The 11,930-nt window shown below is 43.4% G+C and overlaps 2 protein-coding genes across 4 annotated transcripts in view; one reads left to right on the top strand and one right to left on the bottom strand.

The window, feature by feature from the left end:
- Positions 1–285: 285 nt before the first annotated feature.
- On the bottom strand, positions 286–6,448 carry dhrs7cb (dehydrogenase/reductase (SDR family) member 7Cb). Its single transcript, XM_074663764.1, has 7 exons — positions 6,334–6,448; positions 2,708–2,864; positions 2,156–2,268; positions 1,707–1,917; positions 1,240–1,332; positions 663–833; positions 286–494 (listed from the first exon to the last, which is right to left on the bottom strand). The coding sequence occupies exons 2-7, from the start codon at positions 2,859–2,861 to the stop codon at positions 286–288; spliced, it is 951 nt and encodes a 316-aa protein (XP_074519865.1). The 5' UTR covers positions 2,862–2,864; positions 6,334–6,448.
- Positions 6,449–7,227: 779 nt separating this feature from the next.
- The window catches only part of LOC141784681 (myosin phosphatase Rho interacting protein), a 43,093-nt gene continuing 38,390 nt past the window's right edge, over positions 7,228–11,930 (top strand). Inside the window, exons 1-2 of one of the 3 annotated variants that reach the window (XM_074662511.1) lie at positions 7,228–7,663; positions 8,042–8,190. In XM_074662511.1, coding sequence (XP_074518612.1) covers positions 8,068–8,190 — 123 coding nt within the window. In that variant the 5' untranslated portion in view covers positions 7,228–7,663; positions 8,042–8,067. Of the gene's footprint in view, positions 8,191–11,930 lie in introns of all 3 variants that reach the window. The other 2 variants (XM_074662512.1, XM_074662513.1) reach the window with 2 other exon arrangements.

The raw sequence follows: 11,930 nt of genomic DNA, 5'->3' as shown, positions 1-11,930 counted from the left end.
TACCCTTAAATACAGCCTGCGTGTGTGTGTGTGTGTGTGTGTGTGTGTGTGTGTGTGTGTGTGTGTGTGTGTGTGTGTGTGTGTGTGTGTGTGTGTGTGTGTGTGTGATAAACACTGATCATTAACAAAGTGAGCTGTAACCACAGAAGACAGAAACATATCCAAACCTTTATTGTAACTCTGACTTTTACTGAATGAGTCCAAACTGTTGGTCTGACCCTTCAGACTCTCTGACAGCCTCCAACCAACACCTCCATCATTTACAGCTTTCTGTCTCCTTTCCTTCTACTGCAGCTGCTCGTTCAGCACCGAGTCCTTCACTCCTGCAGCCAGCACGGCGAACAGGATGGAGGGGAGGAGGGAGCGCATCAGGAGGGCCACCCGAGGAATCGGATGGGCCAGGATCACCTCCTTCCTCTTCCTGTTCACAGTTTGCAGGATCTCATTGGCCAGGACTGATGGGCGCACACCGTGGGTCAGCTGACTGGTAATAACTGAAGACACACAAACATGTAGTCAAACCTGGAGCAGGAGCTGGAGTATCAACTTCCTGTTTCAGAAAACAAAAAGAGCTGCTCCAGCTCTGAGGTGGAGCGTGACGAGCAGGACATGGTCAGACATGGTGTGTGTGTCCGTGTACAACTGGTGCTTGTGCCACTCACATGCAGACAGCGGGCTGGGTTTTGGGGCAGGCTCCTCCACAGGCGGTGGCGGTGGCGGCTCAGAGGCGTTGATGAAGGTGTGGCTGATGGTGCTCACTACAATCCCAAACTCCTCCACCTCTGACCGCAGACAGTCAAAGAAGGCCTGAGCCGCATGCTTTGAGGCGGTGTCTGAGAGAACACACACACACACACACACACACACACACACACACACACACACACACACACACACACTCGTAAAGAGGTGTGACGAAGACATGGTATCATTCCAAACATTTCAAGAGACATAGTTTGTCTGATTGTTTTCTCTCTCTGTCTGCAGCTTTTTAATTTGTTGTTGTGTGTGCGTGTGTGTGTGTGTGTGTGTGTGTGTGTGTGTGTGTGTGTGTGTGTGTGTGTGTGTGTGTGTGTGTGTGTGTGTGTGTTATCTTGAAGTCTAGCTCCTCAAGTGAGCTGAGAAAGGTGTAGCCCCTCTCTGTCAGTCTACTGGCTCCTGGTCTGGTAGTCTGGGATCTAACAGGGGTATAAACTCATAGACCAGGTGAGCTCAGCACCTGGATTGGGACAGACTCACATGAACTCCTGAAGGGGACAGCCAGTCTCCCGTGGATGCTGTTCACCAGAATGATGTGTCCTGATCTCCTGGACAGCATGGTGGGGAGAACACCTGAAGAAACAGAACACAGAGACCTGATTTAAGAGTTGTGATCCCAGAGACCTGATCACAGAGACCTAATCCTAGAGACCTGATCACAAAGATCTGACCACAGAAACTTGATCATATGCTAATAAAATTATATAACTCTTCACAGGTCTAGACCTGTTCATGTTTTTGGAAAGATAATGTTTGTTATACTTTGGCACTGTATAAATCAAGGTTGATTGATCACAGACGCCAAATCCCAGAGACCTGACCCCACAGGGATGATGAACTGAGCACGTGCACACTGCTTGGTTTCAAAGACCAGCAGTTTTCTGAGCTAAATGAGGGGACTGGGTAGACCTGCTCTTTGCTCATTCTGACGTCTTAGTGCGGCCCACCTTTGGCCAGGGTACTGGGTCCAAAGTAATTGATGTCCATGATGTTTCTATCCATGTCCAGAGAGACACTTTGCACCGGAGCCTTCAGCTTCACACTGCTGTTACAGATCAACACGTCCACACAGCCGTAACACTCCACCACCTCCGAGACCACCTCCTCCATGCTGTCCATGTCGCTGAAGTCCAGGATCACCAGCTTTGGAGCAAAGGTCTGCAGGGACACAAGAGAGAGGGAGTTCATCAGGGGAACCAGGTGGAGCAGAGGATGATGATAAGTGTGTTTGTCTCCTCATCGAGCTGTGTGTGAGTGTGATGCTCCTATGTGTCTGTAAAGTTTCTGTTCACTAAAGATCTGGTTCTGGTTTTAGTCTGGACCAGACCCCCCAGTCCGTTTTGTTTGTAATGTTGAAAATAGAGGAGGCGTTTCATCCTGGTTGGGGTTTCCTCACCTCTCTGGGGTCGGAGTCACTGGTCAAAGAGTCATACAGAGACTCCAGTTTGTCCCAGCTCGGCCCGCACAGGATCAGTCTGGCTCCACCCTTATGGAAGAGGTGTGAACACTCTGGATACAGACACAGACACAGACAGGGACGGACACAGAGGAGGGAGACAGGGACAGAAACAGACACAGACACAGACACAGACACAGACACAGACACAGACACAGACACAGACACAGAGACAGAGACAGGGACAGATAGAGACAGATACAGAGGAGAGGGACAGACACAAACACAGACACAGACACAGACACAGACACAGACACAGGGACAGAGACAGGGACAGATAGAGACAGATACAGAGGAGAGGGACAGACACAAACACAGACACAGACACAGACACAGACACAGACACAGACACAGACACAGGGACAGGGACAGGGACAGGATGGATGACCTTCACTTCAGATAAACAGTTTGTCCTGAGGCTTAACCTGATCAGTAAAGGGTTTTCATGAGACCATTCTCATGTGGATTACAGAGAGAGGTGTAGGTGTTTACCCATCCCGACCCCAGACACAGCATCAGTGATCACCACCACTTTGTTCTTCACCAGAGACTTGGACATAAAGAGCAGGACTTCATTGTAGATGTAGTAGATTCCTGCTGCCACCACCACCAGCAGGGGGAGCACCACCACTGAGGGCAGGGCCATGATCTGAGGACAGAAACCAGGATCAGACAAGGGTTAGAGAAGGCTTTTCACTTCATAAAAGAACTAACTAGATGAACAGTTTAGGCCCTGCTGTGTAAAATGTGATTTGCACATTTGTTATTCTAGCATATTATTCTACTCTGTCAGTATGACACAAGATCAATAAAAATCAATAAGTAAAACCAATAATTACAGCAAGAAGAAAAGCAATAAAATGAAATGAAATAGAATAAACATGTCACCACGCTACTGGGTATTCAAAGCCATCCTAAATAAATGTGGGGTTTTTTTAAATTGAAAATGGCCTAGGTCGGAGGTGAGACCCATTTTTGCAGGGAGCTTGATCCAGAGCACTTCTAATAAAAGTTGGTTTGATGATCTCAGTGCTTTTCCATGTACATGGACAGATCAAAGCTCAGATAAATAAGAAGGGACCAAACCATTCAGAGCTTTAAAAACAAACATTGCAAGTTTAAAGTTTAAATGAACTGGAAGCCAATGAAGAGAGTTAAGAAAAGGGGTGATGTGCTCTCATCTCTTAGTGTTAGTTAAAAACCGGGCAGCTGCATTTTGCACATAGTGCAATATCGACTAAGTGCAGATTGTGAGACGCCAAAGTACAGTGCATTGCAGTAGTCCAGCCTTCAACTTATAAGAGCATGGATGACTTTCCCAAGGTCATGATGGCTTAAAAACATTTTTACTTTGGCCAGGAGACGTAACTTGGAAAAGCTAGTCTTAACAACAGTATTGATTAGCTTATCGGATATCATACAGCTGACCAGATTATTGACAGTTGATTTGAGTTTTGCAGACAAGGTGCCAAAGCCATCCATCACAGTGACCCCAAAGACAACACATTCAGTCTTGGCCTCATTTAAATGAAGAAAATTTGTGGCCAACCACTGCTTAATGTCAGCAATACAATCCAATAATGAAATTTTGGCATTATTACTATGTGGCTTCACATAGTATATTTGTACATCATCTACATAACAATGAAAAGATAGATTGTGCCTGGCTATAATTGACCCGAGTGGCAGCATATACAATGAAAAAAGAACATGGCCCAGAATGAAGCCTTGTGGTACCCCGCAGGAGAGAGAAGCATTGGGGGATTGTTTAACTCCTTTTTGAATAAGTTTTTCTAATTGACCATTGTTAATGATGGTCCTAATGGTCAAACGCTACAGCTGAGGATCACTGTCAGGGGTCTACTGCTGCTACTGCTGCTACTGCTGCACTTTGTTTCCTTATTTTCCACACACCTGAGTCCCTCCAAGCTGTTTAGCATAACTGCAGTTTTCATGTCATGACCCAGAATGCTTTTGTGAATTGTGACCTAACAGTTACTGTGAGGACAGATCCAGGATATCAATTTTGGGTGTGCCTTAAATTACAAAAGTTAGTAAATAACTGCTACTATATAAATATATTACTGCTGCTATGTACGTTTTAGAGCAGATTTGGTTCCTTAGATCCTTTAATGTTGGATAAAATTTTAGTGCGTCAGACGGCAATGGCTGTCAATGGTATCAGCCACAGATTAGAGCTCTAATGCACCAATGAGTTACATCGCCTCAACTTTCCATGTGTTATAGGCTGTAAGAGCAGCAACATTAATCACATTTTTTTTTAAAAAGACAAAAATCTACAGTCTTTTCCAAAATCATTCTCAAGTCCTAACAGCATAACATGAGGCTGGATGAATCATAACATTTCTACCAACAAGCCAAAAGATTGCCAAACTTGGCTCATTTTTTAAAGACGGGGCATCTAACAATGGCAAATCGAGTGTAAAGTAACAAAATGTTTAAAAATATTCCTCTTTAAAATGATCTTTAAAAAAACAATAAATCAAAAATTAAGAAAAAATATCTTTTTAAAGAAAAGTTTGAGATGGGCCCGCCAGACAGTGGGTGGGCCTGGGACTGCTGGGTCCACCCATGACACCGCCCCTGAGTTACTGTCACCATGAATGAGGACAGAATGCAGTGGATATGAGAGCCTCAAGCTGTTTTCTATTGTTACAGCATCCAGGTAAATACCCAGAATGCCTTTGTGAAGTAAAAATTTCCAGTTATCTCCACTGTAAGTAAGGAGGGTATGCAGTGGATATGAGACACCACTACACTTTTTGAAGTTGTGCAGGAGGACACGGAGTGCGCGGGCTGTTAAAAAAAAAAAAATCTGTCTGTATGTGCGCTATGGATCAGATCATCTGTCTATGCTCCACGGTATAAACCTGTAGTTTGAGCTCCATGGATCAAACTGGTTGTCTGTAAAGTAGTTTCCTTATGTTAAACAACCTGAAGAAGTTAAGGAACAAATATAATTCAAACAAACAAAAATGAAAGGTTTACATCACTGAAAGTTTGATTGAGCTGAAACAGATTAATTTAAGTAAACAGCCAGCTGAAGAAGTTAAGCTTGGTCTAAATCAACCAAACTGAGATAAGTTGATACTGGACGTCAAAAATAATCAAGATAACTTCTGTAGGTGTTGGAGTGACAACATGTTTTTGACCTTAAGTAACATTTGAGGAAGCTCTTTACATCATATTTCACATTGAAACAAGTCACATTTAACAGTGTGTCACTGATGAGCAGCATGTTAGCACTAGCTTTAGCATTGTCTGTTAATAGCCCATGTGTGTTTTCAGATATGTTTACATATGAGCCTGTGAATACAAGTCTACTTGTGGATATCTAGATGTGTAGATATCTAAATTTAATAAATTCATTAAAAATTTGAATCCAGCAGCTGTAACATCTCTGCCCCTTCTTATTCATTTATTCATTTACTTATTTAGTTAGTGATGTCTTTCCCTTATTGTGCTGTTGTATTTGAAAGCTCCTGCAACAATCATTAAAAACTATTAAAATGACAGACACACTGAGCTTTTCACAGCTTTTCCATTCCAGCATTCAAACACTTTTCCTTGTCAGTCATTTTTTCCTGCAGTTTCCTCCTGAAGCTGTAATCCACACTCTCCAGTGTCCTCAGAGTTAGCCGTGGTCGGGCTGTGTGCGTGTGTGTAGTTCTTAATAACACACTTACCTTGTAAAGTTAGTTTGAGGAGAACAGCTAAATATACTCTGTCCATGTGCTGGCACAGATACCTCTCAGTGTGTCACCTCCGGGATGGAGTCAGTCATTAGATACTCTGGTGGAGGGGCAGCCCAGGAGGAGGATCACATTTAAAAGCACTGTGTGACCCCATCTGACCCGCTCCACTTCATTTCAGAGTTCAGTCCAGATAACTGCTAATCCACATTAAAACCTTATTTTATCTGTGACATGTCATATCTGTCCCAGCACATCTATAGCAACCACACACACACACACACACACACACACACACACACACACACACACACACACACACACACACACACACACACACACACACACACACACACACACACAGGAAGACACACCTGTAGTTTGTGTTATTCTTGGTTCACTTACAGCTCAATCAGGGAGTTAATCCTTCAGCAGGACGGACTGTTGCTGTTGTTTCAAGTGTAGTTAGGTAACAGAGTCCCTTCTCCTCCCTCTGATCCCTCGTCCATTCACACAACTCTCTGTCCCTCTATCTGTTTGTCTGTCTCTCCCTCCCCTCTGTCTGTCTGTCTGTCCGCTAGGAACAGCTGCTTATAATAGCGTCTGCTTCAGTCAGCCATTAATACACACACATGCAGAGCATACCATCTGAGGCAGCTACTTGTTGCCAGCATAGAGGGAAGGAGTCTCAGATACTCTTTTTAAAGAGTTCATTTCATTCATATTTGTGTTTTTATGTGACAATGTGCAATAAGCTTGCTTTTAAAGAACTCAACTTCAAAAAAAGATTTTACCTAAGTGTATTTGACTTATTTTCAGTAAAATATGTTATTAATATGAGCCAAATTAATTCCAAAAAAAGTATTATTTTAAAAATTTAAAAGACACAAGTAACGACTGAAGTACTTTTTTAGGTTCTTGTGTTTAGATCCCTTTGCCCAATGACAGATGATTTTCTTTAAGTCAATCAATGCGTAAAAAGTTTTATTTTCTAGCATACCCAGTCATATAAAATAAAATAAATTAAAAATAAGTTCGAAATTGATTATTATATAAATGATTATTTTATTAGAGTTTTATTGAGATTTTAAATCATGTTTACCTTTTGTGAAGCTCAGTAGCCGTTTCCTGCCTCTTGGCGGCGGCAGAGAGCAGGGAATCTGGGAAACATCGCGAGGCTTCCAAGATTTCTAGGACCGTGTGTGTGTGTGTGTGTGTGTGTGTGTGTGTGTGTGTGTGTGTGTGTGTGTGTGTGTGTGTGTGTGTGTGTGTGTGTGTGTGTGTGTGTGTGTGTGTGTGTATTTTGTGTCCGCTCCCCCTCGCTCCGTTTGGAAAGAAGAAAATAAAGGTCTCAGTGCTAACAGGCTCGGTATGGACCCGAACCCGGAGTACTCCTGACCTGCTCAGAGCCGCTCCCTCCTCCCGCATTCAGCGGGTCTTCCAGTGACAGCAGCCCGGGATCAGTGTCTGACTATCGGCCAGATAGTTTGTTAAAGAGCGGAGCCTGGAGGAGCTTTCATTAGCTCACTGAGCTAACCGAGGCTAACACATAGAGCTCATGGACTCTCTGCTCCTCCTGGGATAGAGTCCCAGGCTGCCGGACTCTGGGCTTTACTCGCCTTCATATGGGACTCTGTTGGTGCTTCGTGGACTCGGTCTGTCCGGATCTCAAAGGCTGGGACTGTGTGCATGCTCTGTTTCTGCGGATATCACATTATTAATGTGTAAATCCACGGTAAGCTAACAGGATATTAGCCTCCTCTGAGCAGGCCATGGACTGAGAGCATTCAGCAGACTGAGGGTTAGAAACCTGGATTAATGAGGGCTGGGAACCTGGATTTATGAGGGTCAGAAACCTGGATTATTAAGGTCTGAAAAACCTGGATTTGATGACACCTATTATTCAACACGACCAATTATCTGGACATTACCAAACACACAGAAGAGTTTAATGTGATCCTCTATCCCTGATATAGTCTCATTCCTATTAGGCTAACTGTTCACTAAGATGAGAGGGAGCCGTGGAGCTTTAAACAAGTTAGAATAAAGAAATCAGGAGGATTAAAGCTCCTCTTCTCTTTTTAAAGCCCCTCTCTCTCTTACCGTCCTAAAGATAAAGCAGATCTAAAGAGGTGAAGGATGTCGACCGCTAAAGAAAACCCCTGCAGGAAATTCCAGGCCAACTTCTTCAACAAGAGCAAATGTCAGAACTGCTTCAAGCCCCGAGAGCTGCATCTGCTCACCGACCAGGACCTGACCCAGGTAATCATGTAGACCAGAACTAAAACCATCACCTCAGTGTTAATTATTAGCACGAAGTGCTGGAAGCTGGTCAGTAAAACTGGATGTGATAAATATAGCCACCTTTATGATTCTGTATATGGAGTTATAATGATGTAATATAAATGATGTTAAATATCATTCTCTATTTTTAAAGATGGCCTCATGTTGAAGTAAACTCTTTTGTAACAGTGGGGATAAGAACATGTTAGTTTAAATAAGTTCCTTAGTATTCTGCATCCTCCATTATATTTAAAGCAGTTAGCTTTAAACCTGTTTAATTAAAGTTTTTGCATCTCCATCTTTAATCTCAAGAAATTCCTTTGTGAGCATTAAAACAGCATCTATATGATTTGATTTATTGTTAGTTAATTTGGGATGGGTACTGGACAAACTGGAAACAGACATCCAATGCAAGAACCATAGAGTGAATTTATAACCCTGGAGGGTTTCTGAGGGAGTGTAACATTAGACCCTGGTGTAGTCACTCTCATGTTATGATATTTTCTTCCTCCATTGTTAAACCCTCTTGATTGAAACAGAGTTAAATCTTTGTTGAGCTTCTGTCGCTGCCGGTGTTTGTAAAGTTGAAAATGATTATTGACGGAGGAACCAGCTCATCAAGCTTACCAAAATGTCGGCTAGACCGCCATGCGATCCTTCAGCTTTAAAATACCTGGCGTGCTTAAAGAACTGTGATGTTTCCTGATGAGTTTGGTATTTAGATTAAGAGTTCAACAGGCCGTCTTATCTGTGTTTGATAGCATCAGTTAAAGCTCTGTGTGGGGAATATTACAGCTGAGGTTTGGAGAATGTGACGCTCTGTAGAAAGGTGAAAGTAAATCTCTGTGAACCTCCTCTGCAGTCCTCCTCCTGAGAAAACAAGACCACTACAATTGGCTGACAATTTGTTGTTTTTGATTGTGTAACCTGCAGCTGTTGTTTACCTGCTGTTTGTTTGTTTTCTGCATGTAACTCATTCAGAATGGAGCAGACTTAAGTCACGTTTCAACCAAAAATAACAGGAACTTTAGATCCAGCAGATAAACAGTTCCTACAGGGGGTTCTTCTCTTAATATTTGAGCTCTAGATCATTGTTATTACCCCGTAGGAGGAAATTCAAACACAAAACCAAACTTCAAAATAAAACAGTTTCCTAATGATGTAATGCTTGATGTTTGGATTATGTGCATTAATCTGCTGTGGCATTTAAAGAGTTAAATTTAACCTGGCAGTCTGTAACACTTACTGAAACAGACACACAATGCAAAACAGCTGCAAACTTTTAGACATAATGACAGAATGGAATCACTGAACCAATCAGAAATGTCATGTGCACCAAGCCCCACCCCTGAAGTCCTTTATACTTTTAGAAATGACTCTCTCCCCCAGAGAAACCTGGCAGTCATCAAAGAGTTACTAAAGCACACAACTCGTACAGATGTAGTCAACATCACACCATGACCTCAGTGTTCTCTTCATGTCACTTCCTGCCTCCATCCATCAGGGGAAGCTGAAGATGCAGGGTCGTTTGTGAACAGGGAACTCTGGGAAACGTCAGGATGGCGGTCCTGGAAGTTCTGCTAAAGTTTGAGAGGGTGTGAAGAGGGTTTTATTTTCTGAGAAGGTCACATGGTGCAGAACATAAAGACAGAGAGGAGCTGATGGGACTGAGAGTCTACTCCTCTCTCTTAGATCATTAGTTTAGTCTGTTGTGTCCTGTAATTGATCCCAGACTTGAGGCCCAGATGGGCTCTTGAACGCTAGAGCCAAACAGCAACGTCAGCATCCTCTGCTGCTCTGTGTGGATGTTTGTGTGTGTGTGGGGGGGGTTACTCTCTCTGTCTGTAAAGTGCGTACAGCTCTGAGTTCTCAGCGGCCTGCAGGTTAACCCTTTGTGGGCTGGAGATGGATGGCTTATTGTTACATCACATCCTCTAATCCCGCTGTGACCCGGCCCTCGCTCTTTGCTGTGACGGAACCAGAGAGGCTTACATAGTGATAGTCCATCCGTCCTTGTTCACACAGCCGCCCGCGGGCTGTGTGAGACCGTCTCCAGCCTGTCTTCTATCTAAACAGCAGCAGGGAGCTCATTGCACAAGCAGGTTTTGTAAGGACTGTGTCAGACCAGTTACCTCTGCTCACCAGGCCTTTACTGGCCCTGAGCTGCATTATATAACGGCACATAAACACAGTTAGCTTGTGAGGTGAGGGTGAGGCTCTGTCAAATGTTCCAGCATTCAGAAAGTGATCTGTGCCGACTTAAAGCAGATAAACTCTGTAACCCTGTGAGGTGAAGGCTCCTGTAAAGCTGCGTAATGCTGTTAAAACACCATGAATAGGCTGCTCTGCTAAGTGAATCTGAGCCTGAATTAACATTACTCTGATGAAACAGATAGCTCACATGGAAAAGTCCTGCACAGAGAGGAGGGCTGGATGTCCGACAGACAGTTTCCAACATAAACAAAGTCTTTGTTCAGCAGAGCTGGAATAAAAGGTGACCGGGGGAGGGGCTGCCGCCGCCGCCGGAGCCAGAAAACATTCATTTATCCAATCAGACACAGCTTTTATTTCCTTGTTGTCACAGTGTGCTCTGCTCACATGTGCAGCATGTCCCTGCACAGTGGAGAAGGGACAGGAGGTGGATCAGGAACAAAGTGAAGAGGATCAGGTTCAGACGTACGTGGGAGAGACGGCGTGGTGTGATGAGACTGGAGGAGAGAGGAAGTGAGTGGTTGAGAATCAGAGTCCAGTTTCCCTCTAGTAGTGATGAGTACTTGAGGTACTTTTATTAGTACCAACCAAATTCTGCCAGAAGCACCGGGTACCAATTCACATAAAACCAAAAGGTACCATGTTTAGTTACCTAAATGCATCATTGTGACTGTGAGGGAGTGGAAGAGTAGCCGATTTTCCATACTGGACATGAACACAGCATTACAAGGCTATATATTGAAGAATAAATATGTCACATTGAAACAAAATTGGATTTTATTATTAAAAAATGATATGTTTTTTTACCACATAAACACAAAAAAGTACTGAAAATTGGTGCTGTTGAGGACCGATACCAATTGCCAGGTACTGGTCATCGGTACCGAATCGTTTCAAATGTGAAAGGTACCCATCCCTACCCCCATGTGAGCTCATAATGGTCTACGGTGGTCTCAGACTGTACACAGAGGAGATAACTTTAACATGAAACTGGTCCTCTCACACAGAAAGCGACTTAAAAGTTGAGCTCTGCAGCGTTTTATCACTCATAGAAAGTCTCTGTCACTTCACCAGAAACGGGCTGAGCTTAAGCTGCACGCAGGAAACTTGTCTGTTATCCTGGCCAGGGTCAGAGCTCCTGAAGCTTCCTCCAACATCTCCGGAGTGTACATTCAGAAACAAATTTCCCAGATTCACCTGAGCAGGTGCAGAGAGGGTTAGATGGGGTGGTTCTGTGAAGAGAGAGATAACTGAGCATAGGACTGGGTGATTTCAGGATACTTTTTTTCATATCAGCCAATGCTGATATTTATTGGGATATAAATCACACAATTTTTTTTGTCAACCCAAAAATCTCTGTTACTCATAAGTGAGCTGTGAAGACATCAAAAGGTTATTTTTGACTTGGCCTATTTTTTGTCAGGGGTTGAACAAGACAGATGTATTGATGAACATTAACTACTTTGGATAAATACAACAGGAACATCTACTTTACTTTATTAGTGGGC

This window comes from Halichoeres trimaculatus, unplaced genomic scaffold (genome assembly GCF_033239565.1).
Source record: "Halichoeres trimaculatus isolate MK-OKI-2021-1 unplaced genomic scaffold, fHalTri1.1 fHalTri1_scaffold_23, whole genome shotgun sequence".
Taxonomy (NCBI): Eukaryota; Metazoa; Chordata; class Actinopteri; order Labriformes; family Labridae; genus Halichoeres; species Halichoeres trimaculatus.
This window is presented reverse-complemented; position numbering and strand designations above follow the sequence as displayed.

What these genes read in the sequence shown, in the direction of transcription:
- dhrs7cb (XM_074663764.1), bottom strand. Translation starts at nt 2,861, where the DNA reads ATGGCCCTGCCCTCAGTGGTGGTGCTCCCCCTGCTGGTGGTGGTGGCA. An exon ending in TGTGTCTGGGGTCGGGATGG is followed by an intron (nt 2,269 to 2,707) that starts GTAAACACCTAC and finishes GTCTGTATCCAG; the next exon opens with AGTGTTCACACCTCTTCCAT. An exon ending in GTGACTCCGACCCCAGAGAG is followed by an intron (nt 1,918 to 2,155) that starts GTGAGGAAACCC and finishes GTGTCCCTGCAG; the next exon opens with ACCTTTGCTCCAAAGCTGGT.